The sequence below is a fragment of the Callorhinus ursinus genome, unplaced genomic scaffold, assembly GCF_003265705.2.
Source record: "Callorhinus ursinus isolate GAN/ISIS: 27379988/994484 unplaced genomic scaffold, GSC_fseal_2.0 scaffold14, whole genome shotgun sequence".
In the NCBI taxonomy this organism is placed as follows: domain Eukaryota; kingdom Metazoa; phylum Chordata; class Mammalia; order Carnivora; family Otariidae; genus Callorhinus; species Callorhinus ursinus.
In genome coordinates this window covers 41601402-41624529 of record NW_027397076.1, presented here as the reverse complement: position 1 = coordinate 41624529, position 23128 = coordinate 41601402, and the positions used below count along the sequence as shown (strand labels likewise).

The window sequence follows — 23128 nt, the reverse complement described above, 5'->3', positions numbered from 1 at the left end:
GAGAGGGAGGGAGGGAGGGAGGGAGGGAGGGAGGGAGGGAGGGAGGGAGGGAAGGAAGGAAGGAAGGAAGGAAGGAAGGAAGGAAGGAAGGAAGGAAGGAAGGAAGGAAGGAAGGAAGGAAGGAAGGGAGAAAGCTGTATATAGATCGATGATGGGGCCAGTAGGAGCAGTAAAGAAGTAAAATGATGGGTCAATCTTACCATCTAATTCACCTCCAGAAACCACCTCCTGTCCGTTGGTGATATATGGAAATGTGAGCTTTGTTCTGTCATACCCTCCCATTTCTTATGAAGATCCCGAAATCCAGAACCATATATGAAATCCCTCAATTTTTAAATGTTCTCAATTAATTCCACTTTAAGAACACTCTGCATGCCAAATACAGCCCTTGAGCAGCCAGTTTGTAGCTTCTGATCTAAGCCATCATTTTTCTAGGTAGGTTATAGAACAGAAAGCACTTTCTAGTCATATGCTATATAAATTTTGTTTGACTTGGATCAGAAAAAACAAAACAGGAAGGGAGCATATAAAGACAAAAATAACCTTAAACCAATTAGTTACTTTCCTTGTACTTATTTATCCCCAATTTAAAATTGTGCCTAGACTTACAGACTTCAAATGAATGCTTTTTTATCAAACTGAGCTTATAGGAATGTTTTAAAGTCCTTCAATTTGAAGATGTTTCATTTGAAATGCATCTTAAAATTCAATTTTCATTCCATGCAAGAATCCAGAGGCTAAGAACAGAGTATTCATTCAAGCAAGGACAAGATCTGACTCTATACTTTAGCAGTGGCACATAAAGATTGTAATCGGGAATGAAAGAAAGAAAAGGACCTACTGAAAAGCAGATGTCTTGAGCTAGAAGTAGCAATCACAGCATCTGCACTTTGGCATCGGGTAGAAAACAGTGGAGGAAAACAATAAAGCACAAGGTATAAAAATACCAAAGAAGTCAGCTGGTTCTTTTCAGCTGGTAGGAACAAAAACTACTGAGTACAAAAGGATATTTAGAAGATTTTGGTAAAAATGTGAAGCCTCAAATAGCTGGTAGTTCACACAAGCTGGAAAATAGAGGCCAAGGAAGTAAATGGAAAATAAAGTGTCTGTACTTAGTTTCCTCTCTAGTCTAAGGCTCAAAGACAATTCAGAACTACGTCAAATCCAGACTCTTTCACCAAAATCAGTAACATTACGTCCCTGGTGATACCATTTTTCAGATGCCAAAGCCACTTCAATGTATTACATATAACTTTCCAGAAAACACCTTAAAAGGCTATCTAATGTGGTTACCCTTGTCAACATTCTATTCTACATGAAAACATAGGAAGAATGTAGTATTTGCAGTAAGAGTGCTTGGATTCAAGTGCCGGTCACCAGCTACTGTTAGGTAGATGATTTTTGCAGTCATTTAATCTCTTTGAGCCTCAGTTGACTTTTTTTGTCAAATGAAGGTAATTATATTTGCCTTAACTACCTCATTCAGTTACTGTGAAGATCAAAAGAGAGAACCTATGTGAAAGTGCCTTACAACCTAAAAAATGTTATCCAGAGAGTAAAAGGTTCATCATCCACTGGAAACTACAACCTCACCCACCATTCAACAAATATTTTTAAACATCTACTGGCGATAGAGCTGTGAAAATGATAGGCAAGATCTTTGTACACACGGAGCCTACATTCTGACTAAAGTTATAAATTCTTAATTTAAGGTTTGACAATAACATAGTAAACACAATAATTCACTTCAGCTAATAAAGGATTATAAATAAGTTTATGATAATGCATTGCTTGTTTTCCATTAATTTTCATAAAGAAAAGAATATAATAGCGTATCTTAATTAAATTCAAACAGACACAGCCTAAAATCACATAGTCAAAGTACTGTTTACTATACATGTGTCATCAGTACATAGTAATTATTAAGCAGTCAGCACAGACACACTTGCTGTCAGGCAAACTTAAGGTAAATGCAGCTGCTTACTAAAAATTTGGCTTGGGGAAATACCCTGTATTCATCTAAAATAGCTATTATTAAATGCTTATTTTATGCAAGGCCCTATAGGGGGCATTGTGAGTGATACCAAGATCAGCAAGCCCCAGGGCCTTCCATCCTTCAAAGACTCATAATAGAGGAGAAATAATTTGTAAAGTCATGTAAGTAGAGAATGATGCATGGAGTTTTAAATGAAGGATTATAATGGTTTAGAGAGGTACACCCAACTTAGGGGTTAAAGATACCTTCCGAAAATTTTGACAAATAGGACAAAGTACCAGACCAGTAGCCAAAATTCTGAGTTAGATCCTGATTATGTCTTCATCCAAGCCTGGTATATGAACTGAAGCAAATTATTTCAACCGAGTTTTCCTATCTAAAAAAAAAAAAAAATGAGGGGCGCCTGGGTGGCTGGGTCGTTAAGCGTCTGCCTTCAGCTCAGGTCATGATCCCAGGGTCCTGGGATTGAGCCCTGCATCGGGATCCCTGCTCAGCGGGAAGCCTGCTTCTTCCTCTCCCACTCCCCCTGCTTGTGTTCCTGCTCTCGCTATCTTTCTCTCTCTGTCAAATAAACAAATAAAATCTTTAAAAAAAAAAAAGTCTCTTATAAAAAAAAATTAAATAAATAAATAAATAAATAAATAAAATGGTAAAACATTACTAACTTTCTGCCTTCTCAAATCCTTTTGAAAAAAACTCAGGATAGAATAGATTTATCTGAATATCAGTTACTCCACAATTTTGGTAATTACATTAGATGATACCCTCACTCCTTCTGACACTAGAACATCCTCAATATGTGTTAAACCTGGCTCTGAAGTAGGAAATAATTGGACTAAACCTTGAAGGATGGGTAAGAGTTTAATAAGCAGAGATAAGAATGGCATGTCAAGTCAAGGGAACAGACTGGAGAAAGACATGGAACTGGAAACATGCAAGGAGTAGGTAAGGCAAGCAGTCTCATTTGGCTTCACTCCAGAGTCTATGGAATGGAACAGTAATAAGAGTTAAATCTCGAACAATCTATTTCAAAAATAAGAAAACCAAAAAAGGTGGAGTGACTCTCTCAATAGGGACATACCTAGAAGGGATAGCTTTAGGACCCATATCCAGGTCCTCAGACTGCAAGGTCCTTGTCCCTAAAGCAATGGTAGTGAACATATTATGCACCAGACGAAGAGTTTAGAAAGAGTTCCTGGCTTTCACCTTAGCGCCAGTTTGCACAAAGGAGGAACAATGACATGATGCCAGAGTGAAGGGCAGTACCGCTCCTTTCCTCCTCCTCTTTCATTCTGTACCAAGAACTGTATAACAATAATCATATTCACATAACCCCTGACACCATCTGCTGACACCACACTGTACAAAAATCAAATGAAAATGAAACAATTAAGTGTTCACCTACTGGGGGACATTTCCCAATTTGTGAATTATGTGGGGAGCATGTGTCCTCCACCTAGTTCACCCTCACTGTTCATCTGAATCTGGATTAACTATTTCAAGTTATGAAGAATAAAAACTGATCACTATATTAAAATGTATTTAAGCCTCTTTTTCGTGGCGCCTCGGAGGCGGTAGGCTGCTTCAGGATGAAGCTGAACATCTCTTTCCCAGCTACTGGCTGCCAGAAACTCATTGAAGTGGACGATGAACGCAAACTTCGTACCTTTTATGAGAAGCGTATGGCCACAGAAGTTGCTGCTGATGCTCTGGGTGAAGAATGGAAGGGTTATGTGGTCCGAATCAGTGGTGGCAGTGACAAACAGGGCTTCCCCATGAAGCAGGGTGTCTTGACCCACGGTCGTGTCCGCCTGCTGCTGAGTAAGGGGCATTCCTGCTCTAGACCAAGGCGGACTGGAGAGAGAAAGCGCAAATCCGTTCGGGGTTGCATTGGGGATGCCAATCTCAGCGTTCTCAACTTGGTCATTGTAAAAAAAGGGGAGAAGGATATTCCTGGACTCACTGATACTACTGTGCCTCGTCGCCTGGGGCCCCAAAGAGCCAGCAGAATCCGCAAACTTTTCAATCTCTCTAAAGAAGCTGATGTCCGCCAGTATGTTGTGAGAAAGCCCCTAAACAAAGAAGGGAAGAAACCTAGAACCAAAGCGCCTCAGATTCGGCGTCTTGTCACTCCACGAGTCCTCCAGCGCAAACGGCGGCGTATTGCTTTGAAGAAGCAGCGCACTAAGAAAAATAAGGAAGAGGCTGCAGAATATGCTAAACTTTTGGCCAAGAGAATGAAGGAGGCCAAAGAAAAACGCCAGGAACAGATCGCCAAGAGACGGAGGCTGTCCTCTCTGAGAGCCTCTACCTCTAAGTCTGAGTCCAGTCAAAAATGAGATTTTCTATGAGCGACAAATAAATACGATCAGACATCAAAAAAAAAAAATGTATTTAAGAAGGAGATTATATGCTGACAACTACCCAATGGTCTCTAATAACAAAGAGCAGCAACTTTCAATCTCTGCTATTTGGGTCTGTAGGCGTCACTCTTGTCCTCCACCCATGCCAGTGACTTGGCCACTGACGTTACGCCTAAACAGGCTTCATTCCCACCTTCTGCCAAAGGATAACATATTGATATAAAGGATGTTTCTCTTCTTTCAGAGTGTTTATTCCTCTGGAAGGAAGACAATATGTCTATAAACACTGTTTTCACTCTTTCTCAAGAACCAATCAGGAAGGAACCTAGTAAGTACAACTGATGGAATGCACCTAAATCTAGAAATAACCCTTATAGTTATGACAAATAATTGGTTAACATTTGAGAGGGGATATGAATAAGGCCTTCCTTTGATATACAAGAAAGCATTTTTCCAAAGCCAGAACCTGTCTCCCCATCTCCTTTAGGCTCAGACCTTCCTCCAGTAATTAGGATCAGCCCTGGCATCTGGAATAAGAAATTTAAGGAGATATGACCCAACACCATGGGATTTGTATCACAATGGTCATTCTGGCTATCTCATAGCACTGCAGCTCTAGAAACTGAACTTCTACCATTTTCCCAGGCCTGACTTCTTCTCTCAGTTACCTATATAGGATCTCACTTTACTCTTGCTAACTACCCGGAGTGCTATCCCTGAAATTCAGCCCTAGTCTTTGCTCCCTCCTGATAGTCTTCCTTGACACTTATTTGTCTGCTTATACCGTCCGGCCCTCCCTAAGATTTCTTGGGCTTCATTGCCCTTGCCTTATCACTTAGATACCATGCCTTGCTTACCAGAATGGACCATCCCTTGAGACCCAAGCTAGACCAGATTCCATTATCAGGTTCTCATAGTGGCAAGATCTAGTTCTGGACTCCAACGGTCCTCATCTGTGTCAACTTGCTGATATTTATCACTCAGGGTTTATAATCTAATTGAGAGAGATCTACATAAGAAGAAAAGGTTGGTTCTTAACTTTGTTAGCTCTCCTAAGACATTGAAAATATCAAGGATAAAACAGTATGATTCATGAACTGGTAAGCTTTGGGGCATTATTCAGCTATAATGATGACTACCTTATTTGACATCGACATTATAATGGCTATACTGAATAGTGGGTATGTAACTGAGGAGCCACTTCCTGGAATTGAACCATAGGTTTTGACCTTGACCAACTTTGGGTCAGTGGACAGACTTAGCAAGAGCTTTCTTCAGCTATGAAATGGGAGGAAATAATGATGCCTTTCTCAAAAACCTGTGAGGACTGGATGTGTTAACACATATAGAGTGTTTACAGTAGGGCCTCACTCATAATAGAGGCTCAACAAGTAAATATTTGTTAGATATGGCAGCCCCCCCAGATAATAATTAGAAGAGTTACAGAAGACCAAATGAAAAATCAGTGCCATGTTGAAATCAGCTATTAACTCTTCCAAGAAGGCATCTCTGACCCTCTTCAGGACAAGATGGATTTGCCTCCTACATCAGTCACTGTTCAGCAGGGAGGTTTGGAGTACTAGGTCTACCTTGGCAGCTTCCTACCTGTGTGAAAGCCCTGTATCTGTTAAACGTGGAACATAATTCTTGTCACTTAATAGGGTTAGCCTTATTATTAAATTAGTTAAGACACATAAAGCACTTAGATTGGCACCTGACATACAGAAAACACTGAAGTGTTAGCTACTCTTCATTATTAGTGTAGCCCACACAATAGGCAGGGAGATGAAATGATGGAACCAGAATGTTCCTAAACCATTAAAGCCAGGAGGTATCTATGTTTCTGACAAACGGGCAGTAGGCCACGAGCTCTGGCTCTAATCAGGACTCTTCCCACCAAAAGTAAACTGCAGTATTAATTGCAGCCTAAAGAAGAACACACCCCATGGAAAAGATCACCCAAATCAGAAGGAAGCAATCACTGCCACATCCTCCTACAAACAAAGCAGGCAAAGTGAGCATAACAAGTATAGATAACAACTCGCATTTTTCAAGGCTTTTAAAGGATGCAATCTTTTTAGAAATTCAGTGAGAGACTGTACTTTAAAAGATCAAGTGGATAAAAGGACTCTTAGAATAAAAATGAGGGGCCCTAAGCAAGAAGGCAGCAATCCAATGCACAGCGGCATGAGGCAAGAATAGTGTGAACACAAAGGAGGAGCAAAAGAACTGAAAGGAAGAGAATTTCGCAGTGGGCCAAGGTGTATTACCAGATTCTGACTACGCCCTAGAAATGAACACCGAGTTCCAGTCTGTACCACCCACGTGGAGTTGCCCATAAACATGTCTCAGTCATATGGTATATTTTGGAGTATATTTCTTATTCCAAAATGTAGATTCAGGAGGGTTACACTCCCCTGGGGTCACGGGATGCTGTACAGCAGAGGTGTTTACAGCAGGTCGGCCTTGACCGCTAACTGCCTCTGTGACCTTGGCGAAGTTACTTCATCTCATGCTCCCCTGGCCTCATCTGCAACCTAGTAGGAGCAGCAGCATCGGCTCACACAAATGAAACATTCAGGATGGCACGTGGCACATAAAAAACATACACGCATTCTGTTGTGCCATAAGGTACCGAGTTAAGGGATGTCACCATTTGTTGTTTCTGAACACCTAGATGAACTGGACCCCACGGAATATTCCAGTCACTACTCTGGAGACCAGAGGGGGCGAAAGCAGATGAGTAACACTTCTCTTAGAATGTTGCATTCCACCCTGTTCCCCGGGATGCAGTCGGCACAACTAGGCTTACCAGTGTTCATTTTCTCCAGATTTATTTTACATTACGACCTGAGATCCTGGGAATGTGCTGCTTGAGAAGCTAGATGATGCCTTTGATCTTTCTGTGCCTTACATTTAAGCTAGCCCCAGGCACAAACCAGGGTCTCAGAAAATAATGATCAACAAATGAATATCAAACAAGAAACAATTATTACAAATCCAGGACTACTTGCTAAAATCAGCAGACTTTTAAATTCACTAACAAAATTATTGTCATTTTAATGGTCTTTTAATAATTTACAGTTAAAGCATTAGCAGTGCTTCTTAAAGTGGATTGTGTAAACCCGTAGGTTGGAAATCTTGAGATGTTTAAAAATGAGTATTACCACCATTACCTTCTGTCACTTAAAGACTTTTTAAATTTTTTTGTCTGCCTCCAATGTTCTGAGAAGCTCTGTGCTCTCTATGCATTGGAGTGCCTAAACATAGAAAAATTACCTGCTTCCCCATCAACGAATGATTTTTTTCCATTACCAAATGAGAGGTTCTAAAGGCCCACAATGACGAGGATAAATCACTCCATTTCTTTGACTCTATTAAAGTAGATATTTTATGTCCCACTGCCACAAAATCCAAGATGAACACCAGAAATAGCCTGTGAGTTGAAGACTCTCATTTTAAAATGGCACCACAATTTATCCTATTTCTTACTGTACCATGAGCATTACATTATTCATTAGAAGTATTTGTTTTTTAAGCAGCCATTACTCAGATTTTGCTGAGCAGAGATTTCCCAGTGTAAGGTGGTGATTTTGAGGGGTATCTTCCAGAGATAAGGTCACTTTGTGGAATTCCCACCTATGTGACCCTAATATGTATGCATAAATATAAATTCGCTCTATGACATTCCTGTCATGTTTGCTCAGTGAGCAAGTAATTTGCCATTCTCATTACTCCAGGTACAAGGTACCTTGTAGAAAATCAATCTTCTTCCTGCTTCATACATCACAGCTTCCCCCCAGACATCCAGTGCAGTCTGACTCTGAAATGAAGCTGTGAGACAGACATGAGTCTGTTTCAGCAACCGCATTGTCCAAAAGGGGCTAATGAATGTTACACCTCACTGGGAAACCCCATCTTGGGGCAGGGGAAATGTTTATATACAAAGCAAAGATGCTGTTTCGTGCACAGCATGCATTTCCTATACCAGAGGGAGGAAGGTCTTAATAGTGGAACAAACAGGTAGCTACGGGGGGTTTAGTGCACAGCTTTTCAAAAATATTAATCTACCATCTCTTCAGGTCACAAATCATTTTCTCCACCTCTTGACAGGCTGAAATTTGACTTTGAAAGACAATACATTGCAAGATCCTGACTGGCTGTAATATGTCAGGCTTCTCCCCAGGGACAGAGCCAGCTCATACCAGCAGATGAAACCATTTTCAGTGTTTTCACTGGTGCTGATTGCTGTTTTTCTTCACCAGCATATCCAATTCAACATCATAGTATAAGTGCCAGTAAGGGGAAAAATACAGTGGAAATATTTTTATTCTACACCTATCTTCAAACCCACGGAGGGGGAATATGCTGGAATTTTCATGATATATTGTGGCTCACATTTAGTGCAGAAAACCACTAATTAAAATGTCAATGAATACTTATTGAGTACCTATTATGTTCTACCATGGAAACTGTAGATAATATAATCAACAACAACAACAACAAAAACCCAAGGTCCCTCTCCTCATGGAATTCATGTTCCAGGAGAGAGAAAATGAATGAATACCTAAATAAACCAACATGACAATTTCAAGTATTGATCAGTGGAGAAAAGAAGATAGAATCATGTGATAATTAATGATGGAAGGGTGGAGGTTATAAAGCAACATTAGGTAAGATAGTGACAAAGATATTAGTGATGATATTAGCCAAAGGAACAAGCCATGAGAAAAAAAGAGGAGAAAGTATATTCTGGGAAAAATAAAGGGACACAAATAGTGAAATAGAGAGAAGGCAGTGTGGCTGGAGGAGGTTAGCATGAGTCAAAAAAATGGTACCAGCAACCGTCAGATCACGGAAGCCTTGTTGGCTATGATAAAGAATTTGGGTTTATTCAAAGTGAAGTGAGAAGTCAAAAAAATGGTACCAGCAACCGTCAGATCACGGAGGCCTTGTTGGCTATGATAAAGAATTTGGGTGAAGTGAGAAGTCATTGTCAAGTGGAAGTAGGTGCTTTTAAACAACAGGGCAAATGACATGATCTGATTGACATTTTTTAGGGATCACTTTAAAAAGCATTTTTGCATAGTTTGGCTATTGTGGACACTGCTGCTATAAATTCTATGGAAAGAGCCAAGATGTCCATCAACAGATGAATGGATAAGGAAGATGTGGTATACACACACACACACAATGGAATATTATGCAGCCATCGAAAGGAATGAAATCTTGCCATTTGCAATGACGTGGATGGAACTGGAGGGTATTATGCTGAGTGAAATAAGTCAATCAGAGAAAGACATGTATCATATGATCTCACTGATATGAGGAATTCTTAATCTCAGGAAACAAACTGAGGGTTGCTGGAGTGGTGGGGGGTGGGAGGGATGGGGTGGCTGGGTGATAGACATTGGGGAGGGTATGTGCTATGGTGAGCACTGTGAATTGTGTAAGACTGTTGAATCATAGACCTGTACCTCTGAAACAAATAATACATTATATGTTAAAAAAAAAAAAAAGATGATAGTAGGAAGGGGAAAATGAAGGGTGGGAAATCGGAGGGGGAGACCAACCATGAGAGACTATGGATTCTGAGAAACAAACTCAGGATTCTAGAGGGGAGCGGGGTGGGGGGATGGGTTAGCCTGGTGATGGGTATTAAAGAGGGCATGTACTGAATGGAGCATTGGGTGTTATATGCAAACAATGAATCATGGAACACTATATCCAAAACTAATGATGTAATGTATGGTGATTAACATAACATAATAAAATAAAAAAAAATAAAAAGTATTTTTGCATGGATAAAGAGTTGTCAGAGGTAGGGGTACCTAGGTTGCTGAGTCAAACATCCGACTCTTGATTTTGGCTCAGGTCATGATCTCAGGGTCGTGAGACTGAGTCCCATGTTGGGCTCCACTTAAGATTCTCTCTCTCCCTCCCCTCCCTTCCTCTCTCTCTCTTTCTCTCTCTTCCTATCTTAAAAAAAAGAAAAAAATAAGAGTTGTCAGCAGTAGATGTAGTAGAAGCAGAAGGAAGAGATAGGAACCTAGGGCATGGTCCAGGCAAGTTATCATGATGGCTTGACCTAAGAAGGTATCAGTGAAAATAAACAAAAGTACATATAGCTGTTTTGGATATACAAATCTTGGGAATTATTCAAAGGTTTGATGAGAGGATGTTAAAAAGAATATCAGTGTCATTAGTAAGATGGAGAGGGGGTAGAAATGAATAATTCTCTTTTGGACATATTGAGACGACAGATATCCAAAATGTTGATGAAACTGAGAGCACAAAACTGGAGCTTAGGGAGAGGTAAATTCTGGGGCATACAGATCCTATTTAACACCAAGTAACCAGATAAGCTCACCCAGCATAGCATTACAGATAAAATATAGGACACTAGTTAAATTTGAGTTTCAGATAGAATGAATAATTTATCAGTATAATAATTTATTAGTATAAGCATCTCTCAAACATTGCATGGAACATAGTTATACTAAAATATATCCCTATAGTTTATGGGATGGATGGATGGATGGATGGAAGGAAGGAAGGAAGGAAGGATGGGTAGATAGATAGATGTGTGTGTATATTACATTGGAAAAACTTACACTATAAAAAGTTACCTGAAATTCAATTTTAACTGGGCCTCCTATATTTTTATTTGCTAAATATGCAACTAAATTGTTGCTAAATGTGGCACCCCTAACTCAGGGTAAGAGTGTACATATAGAAGACCAAGACCTGGTATACCCTGAACTTCAGAGGTGGATCAGAGGAAGAAGATTATGAAGCGTCTGTAAGGAGCCTTAGAAGGAGGGGTCAATAAGGAGAGTATGGGGTCACAGGCACTAAGAGAAAAAAGATGGCCCGAGAAGAAGGAGAAGCTTGACTGAGTCTAAACTTTTGACTGTTGCTCAGGGGTTGAATAACATGGACCCAACTAGTAACCATGACATTTGGCAGCATGGAAGCAAGGCTGGGTGACCTTGCAAATTGCATCTACAGTGAAGTAGAGGAACAAGAGACCCACTGCAGTGGGATGAAGAGATGAAGAAATGGAAATAGTAAATACAGAAATAGGGTAGTAGCGATGGGGTGACACAGGGTGGGGGAGATACAGGATGATGTGTGTAAGTTGATGGGAATGATCTGATTGTAGGGAGAAGTGAATGATTCAGAGGTGAGATGGGGAAATGGTGGGACCAAAGCCCTTGACAGGAAACGAGATCCAAACTGTGACGGATAGGCTAACTTTTAATAGTAGTAGAAACAATTCTTCCATTTTAATGGAAAAAAGAGTACATATTTGTGTGTGGGTTCTGTTGGTTTCAAATTTTATAAAATCACTCCATTTACAAACATGGACACAAATATATCTCATATAAATTTCCCACATTTTAGTTTGTCCAAAATTACCCAGATATTATTCATATAAACAGAGACATACTCAAAATTAGTTGCATGTTTCAAGATGTTTTGATAGGTAAGTGAATTACTCTTAGATAGTTGGTTTAGGGGAAAAAAGTGTTCACTTTTACTTTCCCATGGTTGCCTTTATTTTTCATGAATCTGGGAAGTATAAAATAGCCTCTAAACTGTTGTAACATCAAAACTGAAGTTTTTCTAACTGGAAACCAGAAATTCCTAAGTAACATTTCCCATAACAACTGCACCATACCATACATCATTAAATAGAAAAGTTTTGCTAATACAAAGTGAAAGCAAAGACTGCCAAGCTCCAGAGACAGAGACACAAAGGTCAGTTGCTGTGGGAACCATACTTTGGACTCCCTGACCTTTGCATGTGTTGCATTAATGTGGGTATTTGCATTGGATCTCCTCCAAAATAAAAATCAGATATCCAGTGATAGAGCTGTAAATGCAGCTCAGCAGCAAAGAGACAGTGTGGCACTTTGAGGAGTACAAAGAGAAACAGTAAGGACATTTAAAAACTAAATACTTTTAGAACATTTCTCTAAGTATCATGCAGTTATCAGTCAGTTACCTGAGTTCCTGATGATATTTGTAAATGAACATGGTTATTTGCCTGTAACACTTCATGTTCTTATTAACAAAAGAGTGATAGTCTGGCGAACAAAATTCCCTGATTTATTAAAGTTTCAGAATAAGGATTGTCTGCGTGGTTTCTGTTATTTTTAACACAAAGCTCACAGCTAAAACAATCCTGTATTCTTTTGAATATTTAAAGGAATGTGTCTCTTATCCATATCCTGCACTTGAAGTCAAACTGATACTACTTTAAGAACTGATAAAGTATGGGTACAGAAAACAATCCTGATTATTAAACCAGGTAACATGTGGTTATCTATTGATAACATTTTCCAAATAAACAGGCCTCTTTCTCAGCATGTTTACCACAATTTAAAATTTCCATCTTCACTATCCTTGGAGAGAATTTAGCTTAGTTTCCCTGTATGAACACAAGGAGCATAGACAGTGCAAAATCTAAGCTCCATAAAGACAGAGGCCTTATATGCTCTGCAATTGCAATGTCTGTTATCCAAAAGGCAGGCAATCAAGATGGATGGATGGATGGATGGGTGGATGGACGGATAGATGGCTGGTCCACCAGAGGATTATGGGGAGGGGAAATTATGAATTTAGTGAGATGGAAAGATATCTTAAGTATATTTTTAATCAGATGACAAAAATAAGACATATCAGAGATTCTCAATGACTTGGTACCATCCCCTAAAGCAACAAGTTAGTGACAAATATTTTCATTCCATTTTAAAAACCCAGTCCTTCTACATCCTTCCACCCTTCCTGCAAAGCACATACTTGCCCTCCTGTAATCTACCCATTCACACACTTGAAAAATTATTCCAATGACTTTCTAGGTTCTTGTGGCTAGATTTTTACTTCAGCTTCACTGAGATATAATTGATAGATAACATTGGGTAAGCTGAAGTGTACAATGTGATGATTTGATATACAAATATCAAGTTTTGCTAATGCAAATTGAAAGCAAATACTGAGAATATTGAGAAATGATTACTACAATAAGGTTAGTTAACACATCTAACACTTCATATAATTACCTTTTCTCATGTGTGTGGTGAGAACATTGAGGATTTACTCTTAGCATTTTTCAAGTAAGCAATACATTATTGTTAACTATAGTCATTATGCTGTACGTTACATCCCCCAACCTTACTTATCTTAACACAAACTGGAAGTTTGTGCACTTTGACCAGCATCTCCTCATTTCCCCCCACCCCCAGCTCCTGGAAACCACCAATCCACTCTCTGTTTTTTGACTTCCACTTTTTTAGCTTCCACATATAAGTGGGATCACAGAATATTTGTTTTTCTCTGTCTGACTTCTTTCACTTAGCATAATGCCCTAAGAGTTTACCCATGTTGTCACAAAAGGCAGGATTTCCTTCTTTTTATGGTTGAATAATATTCCATTGTGTATATATATATATCCATTATATACAGTAGATCTGTATCCATTCTTTATTCGTTCATCCATTGACAGATACTTATGTTGTTTCCCTGTCTTGGCTATTTCAAATAAATGCTGCAATACATTTAAGACCTACCTGATACCTGGGATTTTCTCAAGGATTCTAAAGCCATCTCAAATACAATGCAGTAGAGAATGAGAGAGGAAATCACAAAGGCCAATATCCCCAAGAATGACAACCATGCTTATTTTAAACAACCCCAACAATTCAGATATTTGACAGCTCATACTTCTAAATCATAAATTGAGGTAATCCCTTCATTAAAAAAGAAAAACTTTTCAGAGGCTGGGACTATGTTATTCTCAACTCAGTATTCTAGAAGTTCACCAAAGCCGTATCATATAGCACGTACTCAATACATATGTGTACTGGATGAATAGAGTGAATGAAAGCATGCATGCCCAGGCAGTGGAGTAAGAAGTAGACTGGTAACTGATGTATTAAAAAAGTTTATGCAAATTCCTCAGGTGTTTAGTTTTATGGAGAAGTTACCTCCCCCAAAAAAGGATTGTCTTGTAAATAAGGATTTCTTAAGACATAAATAAGATCACAAATCCAAGTGCAATTAGAGAAAGGGAAGACAGAGGAGGGGGAGACAGGGAAGGAGGGAGGAAGGAGGGAGAGAGGAAAAATGAGAGGGAAAGGAAGGGCCAAAGGGGGGGGAGGGAAGATGTATAATTAAACTGTCAAATTTTGGTGGGTCAAGACGATGGTGCCTAAAATCTATACTTATAGAGGAGGCAATGGGGAGCTGGTTTTTTATTTTACTTTTCTCTTCTTTTTATAGCAATTAAAGCCTTAAACTTAGCCAAAGCTAAGTATGAAGTACACAAGGAAAGTAATGACTCTGGGGTTGAGAGTTAATAAAATTCTGGAATGAAAAAAATTAACAATGGCAGTCAAAAACACAAGCTAAGCCAAAATCTAATTATATTATACTTTCATGAATGTAAAAAACATTATGAAATATTTAATAATCTACCAAACTCCACGTTTTTCATCTGCCCATGGTTCCCATAGACTTGCACACAACTATCTCGTCAGTTAAACACACAGCACTTGACAAGTACTTAGATTCACATTCACATCATTGTTCCTGATATTATGGTGCCACTTCAAATGCTGGAAGCTCTTCCCTTGACAATCTCTGTGCTTAGAGAGGTTTCGGTTATCAGGGATTCAATCTACTTGTTTTAATTAGTACTTCTACACTCTTTGCCTATACCTTACAGGTGAGCCTTTTGGCAGATAATTTAATTTTCTTTATTCTTATTTTGCCAGCATTTCTAAAATTGAATGAAGAAAGAGAAAGGGCTCAGAAGGCATTGAACAACATGACTCCCTGTCAACCAAAATGCTAAACAGATAGTCCGACTTCTGAGAGACCCCAGAACACGAGCTAAGCTTTCAAAGAGAAATGTAACTGTTTGTATTATCTATGTTCTTTTCTTTTGTTTGCCATCAAGATAGTTGTGATTTCACCAGCAAATGGAGGATATTGATAGAGTTACCTAAGAACAGGGTAACCTAGGTAGTACTCTGCTGTCAGTCAAGAGGATACTAATAATAACTGATTTCACGGGATACTACTTTTCTATACTATTTGGTACATATAAAAATAGGTAATATGTATCATTAGAAAGCATAATAAAATAAATATGAACTACCACCCGCCAAACACATCACTAATTTAAGAACAAAAACATTACCACTGTTCTTAAACCTAAGTATTTTATGCTCCCTCCCAGCTCTCTCCTGCTTCTTTTCATCCCTAAAGTAACCAGTAACTTTCCTTTTTTAAAAATAATTTCAAATGAAACTCGACCATTCTCTAACACCATACACAAAGATAAACTCAAAATGGATGAAAGACCTCAATGTGAGACAGGAATCCATCAAAATCCTAGAGGAGAACATAGGCAGTAACCTCTTTGACATCAGCCACAGCAACTTCTTTCAAGATATATCTCCAAAGGCTAGTGAAACAAAAGCAAAAATGAACTTTTGGGACTTCATCAAGATAAAAAGCTTCTGCACAGCAAAGGAAACAGTCAACAAAACAAAGAGGCAGCCCACAGAATGGGAGAAGATATTTGCAAATGACACTACAGATAAAGGGCTGGTATCCAAGATCTATAAAGCACTTCTCAAACTCAACACCCAAAAACCAAATAATCAAGTCAAAAAATGGGCAGAAGACATGAACAGACACTTCTCCAAAGAAGACATACAAATGGCTAATAGACACATGAAAAAATGTTCATCATCATTAGCCATCCGGGAAATTCAAATCAAAACCACATTGAGATACCACCTTACACCAGTTAGAATGGCAAAAACTGACAAGGCAAGAAACACCAAATGTTGGAGAGGTTGTGGAGAAAGGGGAACCCTCTTACACTGTTGGTGGGAATGCAAGTTGTTACAGCCACTTTGGAAAACAGTGTGGAGGTGCCTCAAAAAATTAAAAATAGAGCTACCTTATGACCCAGCAACTGCACTACTGGATATTTACCCCAAAGACACAGATGTAGTGAAAAGAAGGGCCATATGCACCTCAGTGTTCATAGCAGCAATGTCCGCAATAGCCAAACTGTGGAAAGAGCCGAGATGCCCTTCAACAGATGAATGGATAAAGAAGATGTGGTCCATATATACAATGGAATATGACTCAGCCATCAGAAAGGATGAATACCCAACTTTTACATCAACATGGATGGGACTGGAGGAGATGATGCTAAGTGAAATAAGTCAGTTATACGAAAGTCAATTATCATATGGTTTCAGTTATTTGTGGAACATAAGGAATAGTGTGGAGGACATTAGGAGAAGGAAGGGAACAATGGGGGGGGTGGAGGGGGAGATGAACCATGAGAGACTATGGACTCTGAGAAAAAAACTGAGGGTTTTGGGGAGAGGGAGATGGGTTAGCTGGTGATGGGTATTAAAGAGGACATGTACTGCATGGAGCACTGGGTATTATACGAAAACAATGAATCATGGATCACTACATCAAAAACTAATGATGTATTGTATGGTGACGAACATAACATAATAAAATAAAATTTAAAAAAATAAAAATAAAAATAATTTCAGCATACATATATGTATCCTTTACCAATGTATTATTTCAATTGGCTTGGTTTGAGCTTTGTAAATATAGTATCATACTGTGCGTAATCTCCTAAAACTTGCTTTATTCGCTCAACATTACATTTCAAAATATATGTTTACATTGTTGCATCCAACTGTAGTACATTCATTTTCACAGTTGTATGATCCCTTGTGTGGTTTTAGCAAAATACATTCATCCATTTCTTGTCAATGGGCATTTGGGTTGTTTGTAGTTTATTTTTTTGCCATTGTAAATACAACCAGACATAATCTTATACATGTCTCCTGGTTCATATGCATTAAGAGTTTCTCTAGGATGTATACATGAGAAAGAAATTGTTGGTCAAAGGGAATGTGTTTAACTTTATGAGATAATACTGAGTCATTTTCCAAAGTGGCTGTCCAAATTGACATCACCACTAGCAGTATTGTGTGAGCTTCCATTACTCTACACACTTGCAAACATTTGATATAGAAAGGTTCCTATATTTTTGACATTGTAGTGGGTATAAAATGATATCCATTTTCTGGTCTTAATTTGCATTTCCCCAATTATAACTGAAGGCAAGTGTCTTTTTTTAAATTAAGATATAATTGACATGTAACATTAGCCAATGTCTATTGCTATGATGCTTATTTTTTTAAACTTCATGACTTTGATTGATATCCATTAGTTCCTGAACAATTAATGGATTTTCAAGTACACAGTCAATATCATCCCTTTGTTTCCATCACCAAGGCACCAAGATTACATCTAGTTTTTCATTAAATTAGCCACTCAGTCCTGAATTTTGAGTTGTGGATGTGACTACCAGTTTCTGATCTACTTTTAACAAGTATGATAGATTTTCTTTAAAGAGCCACTGGTCACTTTTCCATGATCTTTATAAAATATATGCCTACATATGTCTACTTAAATGATCCTTTTTCCCCATTAGTGTTTTGTATATTTTCTAAGTAGAATGATTCTAATGTTGCTGAACTTGCTTCCCAGGTTTCAACTCTTCAATTTCAATTTTTACACTAATTTTAATTCTGTTTTCTACCTTTGTAATTGAAAAACATTCTCTAAGTTTCTTTTTTAAAGATTTTATTTATTTGTCAGAGAGAGAGAGAGAGCACACAAGCAGGGGGGAGTGGCAGGCAGAGGGAGAAGCATGCTCCCTGCCAAGCAAGGAGCCCGATGGGGTACTCAATCCCAGGACCCTGGGATCATGACCTAAGCCGAAGGCAGAGCTTAACTGACTGAACCACCCAGGCGTCCCCATTCTCTAAGTTATATTAACACTTGCTAACTGTGGCAAAACAAACATATGGAACTCCTGGAGTAGAAAAAAGACACAATGTGACTATACTGAAAAATACCTTGATTTCCTCAAGAGGCTGTTGGAAGAAAGCACATGTACTTGGCCAACAAAAATCAATTATTTTTCTCAGATAAGATCAGAAAAAACAGAATGGGATTTAAAGTTGAAGGCACAGTTCTGATCAAACATTTTAGATCCACACAACTCTGTTACATTATGTCTCCCACAGCACCCAGAGACAATTTTAGATTGTTAGACCATGTCAGTTAAAGATGATGATTATATAGCTATACAACCTGCCAGAGACCTGCCATGGTATCAGTTCTGAGAACGAGTTCTGTTTCTTTGAGTATTTTTATGCATAGGCATCTCATGTTCCTTATTTACTGCACATGACTAGGATAGTGGTTCAACTTCTATCAAATATATTTTAGGACTTTTACAGAACCTGGCTACGGCTGTGGGGAACACTTCGAGCTCTGTGCCTCTGTCAGTTAAACGCCTTAAGATGCAACCTATTGATTTAACCATGGGGCATTAACATTAAAGAACCTATGTTTTTCTGGTATAGTAGTATAAGAATGATCCAGCCTCTTAGTTACCTATTAAATCTATGCTGACAGCAAACTAATTCAATCTAAGAAGTCTAGCTAAACTATAGAACTTGGGAAACGTACAACGTCAACTGTACATTTTTAAAGTGACCAATTGTCACAACCCAAAATAAGATATCAATACCATGACTACTTTCTATATGCCCAACCAGTTCAAAGCTGGACATGGCATAACGATCAATGCTCAGTTCAAAACATAGCACAGAAGCCACCCCCTGTGCTACTGTTAACTTTGCTGTCCTCATTTTCTGGAGCTCTCTGTAGCATAAACACAATTAAGCATATCCTCCTTTTTGAAACATTTCTCCCTCTTCTGGGACTGAGGAATCCAACGCCCTCATACTCTTGTTCTCCTACTACCTTACTGGGCTCTCAATCTCAGGACGCTTCACTAATATTTGTGATTCTGGATAACCCCTGAATGGCTATTAAACTGCATTGGGGCTCTGCCAGACCCTTTTCTCTGTCTACAATTCCTCCCCAGATGATCTCATCCAGTGCCACAGCTTTAATAAGATTGCTCTATTCATTCACAAAATTTCCCTCCAACCCTGGCATCTTACCTGAGCCAGATTTTCACATTCAATTGAGAATTTCACATCTCCAGTTAGATGGCCAATAGACATCACAAACTTATTAAGTAGAGTTATGCATCTCCATCCTTCTCCCCAGCGCACTATTCCTCTCCCATTCTCCATTGCACCACCATCCAGCCAACGAAAATATTCAGAAGTCATCTATGATTCCTCTTTCCCTTACCCCCATTTCCAACATTTCAGCACAACCTATGCTCAACAGCTTAAACATAAATTAAATCCATCATTTTTTTTCCACCTGCATTCTTTCCCAAATCTGGCTTTCACCACCTACAATGGCCTCCTATCTGATCTCCCTGCTTCCACCCTTCCATCATAGAACTTTTTCTCCTAATAACATAGCCAGCTTTTTCTTTTTATACAAGCAAATCTTACCACTGCCCAATTAAAATTTTCCAATGTACTGTTTGTTAGTCAGAATAAAATCTCAACTCCTTACCATGACCCACTCACCTCCCTTCTAAAAGTGCCAAAATCCTCAAGTTCTTTACAATGCCTGAAAGTCCCTCTCATTCTTCAGATTTCTGTTCAAAGCCTTCAAAGTGGCTTTCCTGACTACCACATGTAGCTTAGTGCACAACTGATACCCATTCAATGAACATTACTATCAGTAATAGTGTATTTGTATATTTTCTGACTCCTACCACTAGCATCTGAGGAACCTTTTGTCTTGCTCACCACGGTGTTCCAAGCTACTTGGTCTAGAACAGTGGCTGGCTCATAGTAGACACTAAATAAATAATTTTAAAATAAATTTAATAAAGCCTCTCTTCCTGAGACCCCAATAGCCTTTCCTCCAAAAAGGCCCTGAGTTATTTTTATTTTTAAGTCAAATTTAATAGTCTTGGAGAAATTGCTTGATTTGCATGCTACTCTCTAATTTTAAGAAACAGTCATTTAAAATCTCTACAGTTTCTCTGCATGTCAGTTATTACATGTTGAGTCAAAAATGCAACCGCACTCATGAAGTCAAAACCTTCACCTTTATATTTACTTCTGAGGAACTTCAAGAGCAAAAGCTCTTCTCTACAAAGTCAAGTGTAATTTACACTCATTAAATCCTCTGACTTTCAGACAATGAAATAATAATAACCTAAGTGATTTGAGAAAAATGCTCAGCTTTTGGCAATCCTGCTATTCTTTCCAAGATCCATCATCAAATTACTAAAGATTCTGTATCTTCAGAGCTATGCTTTTGGGACACTAAAAAACTGACACAACATCATAGAAGTTAAGAAGTCGAAACCTCAAGGCATCCTTCCATATCAACTATATTATTAATAAGGTAAAGAACAATATAAATTTAATGAGCATCAATGCACTCTGGCAATTAATGGTGATGTTCTAAAGATATAACATCCAGAAAGAGGCCGCTGGCTTTGCAGCCACCATACCAGGAGGAAGGTGAACAATCCCCAATATAAACATTTGGGACATTTGGATAAAAAATACTACCAGTTCTTTCCCAGTGAGACAAACTCCCTCCAAAACTCAAGTATTGAAGAGGCAGAGTAGAAGACTAAGAGTGTAGGGAGGTTTTAGATTAAGTTCAAAATGTGGCTCTGCCTCTTGCTAGTTTGTAACTTGAACGTATTACCTGTCTTCCCGTCATCAAATATTCACTGAGCACCTACTCTCCCAGGGACTATACTAGGTGCTAGGGCTACAAAAATAAGCCCTTGCAGTAGTTTAGAGACTTAGTTTAGAACCTTAGTTTTCCAAGATAAAATGAGAAGAATTCTAGTCCCATTGATGATCAACCAAGATAAAGTAGGCAACATACTTAGCGTAAAGAAAATGCTTCAATAAATAACTTACTATTTTTATAATTTTCAACCAGGTTACATTAACCTGTGGGCTATGTGATTCCTCCTAGCCACTGACAGTATACATTTGAAATGAAAATTTAGGCTGATTCAATTCCATCGGCAAGATTCACACAATAACTATTTGCCTGAACATAAAATGAATATAAGACTAAAACCAGTTATAATGATATATTTTCAGTATGCTTAAATATTAACTGAATAAATGTTTCATTGACCTCATCTACAAAAATCTGCCATGTTGATTTTGTTTACCAAACAACATATTTTTTAATGAAGTATCTTCAGCAAGTTGCCATTAAAACAAAAATGCTAAAAAGAAGTCAGAGGAAATTGTACATTTAGGACCCACTGGCCATTCAAGAGTTTGGAGTGTTTTGTTTGTTTTCATCTTCTGGTTCTCCATAACCTAACAATTACCTAAATACAGGAATATAGCCTAGAAGTATTATTGTGTTTTGCAGAGAATTACTGTACCTAATTCAGCAGTATGTGAGACCTCTACAGTGTAATAATAGAACTATTTTATGACTATCTTAAGAAGGTAGTCTCTTATCTTCTCAGAGAGTAAGAGATTATCTTGTTGTTCAAAAGCCTAACCATTGCTAGGCCTTCTAATAAGTGTGCTAATTACTTGAAATGACATGAGAAGTACCAGAAATGAAAAAGCAATAAACTGTCAGTTCTTTTGAAACTATAGTTTAACAACCCAATGTTACCATTACCTTAATATCAAGATACTAATTTGGAGTATTAAATAGCTATAATAACAATGACACAAATTAAAGAAAAATCATTAGCTTAACCTCTCAAAAGGTAATATGGTCTTAATATTATTTCAATGAGGATCAAATTTGATATTGTACAAATATGAATATGTAAACTACAAAGTGCTAAATAAATGTACAGAATCAGTATCACCAGGGGTTCTCAGTATCACCAGACACATCACTGTTACATATATTAAAGACTGTGGAGGTCTCCAGGAAAATTTTCTTCATATCAAATTAGTACAAAATGAGATTTTAATTAGAAAAAGGGCTTCCTGTCTTCCTCACTTATGAAAGCAAAGAATAATGCAGAATTCCTTTCTCATACAGAGGGGTAATAGCTTTTTGAAAAATTACCAAAAGGCAAATACTCATTTTATTAAGCCCCTGAACAGAATGCCTCTGACATCTATCTATTACTATCAGGCACGCAGACACGCTCTCTCACACACAGGCCTCAGACTTCTCTCTTTTACAGTGCTCTGTCAATTCATCTGAGACTTCACGGAGAAAGCCTGAGTTCCATAATCATGCTGTTAACAGCCACCTTTACCACTTTTAATCTCCCTTTTAAAAAAGAAAGTCTACTACCCGATTCAGAGTAACTGCAGATGAAATTGATTTTTGATGGGTTGTCAAGAAAAAGTGTAACTATTCTAAACACCGAATTTTAGCTTGGAAAATACAGAAGAGTCACCTATTTCTACCACATGGCAGAATATCACTGCCTGCAAATTATGAGGATGTCATAAACTCGACTACAAGGCCATGGATTCTAGGGATTTTGAAAGTGTCAAGCCCAGTGATATGTGGAACTAGGATGTCCCAGAACCTCAAGACTGCCAAGAACCATCGGCCCAGACACCCAAAATATGACACCTGAGGACACTATCATTAAAGAACATCAACCTATTCCATGTAAATTTAGGGAAATCTCTTTACAGAGCAACATACACAGAGTTTTGCATGTATATGAGAATGAGGGAGAGCTAGGTAATATCTCATGGTCTTTCCCCTCCCATTATTTCACTGTATGATCAGA

At 38.3% G+C, this 23128-nt stretch overlaps 2 protein-coding genes across 16 annotated transcripts in view; one reads left to right on the top strand and one right to left on the bottom strand.

The window, feature by feature from the left end:
* The window catches only part of TAFA2 (TAFA chemokine like family member 2), a 480355-nt gene that overhangs the window by 170785 nt on the left and 286442 nt on the right, over window positions 1-23128 (bottom strand). The window lies entirely within an intron of this gene.
* LOC112832395 (small ribosomal subunit protein eS6-like) lies at window positions 3549-4379 on the top strand. The gene has a single exon (XM_073900729.1). The coding sequence runs from the start codon at window positions 3586-3588 to the stop codon at window positions 4333-4335; it is 750 nt and encodes a 249-aa protein (XP_073756830.1). The 5' UTR covers window positions 3549-3585; the 3' UTR covers window positions 4336-4379.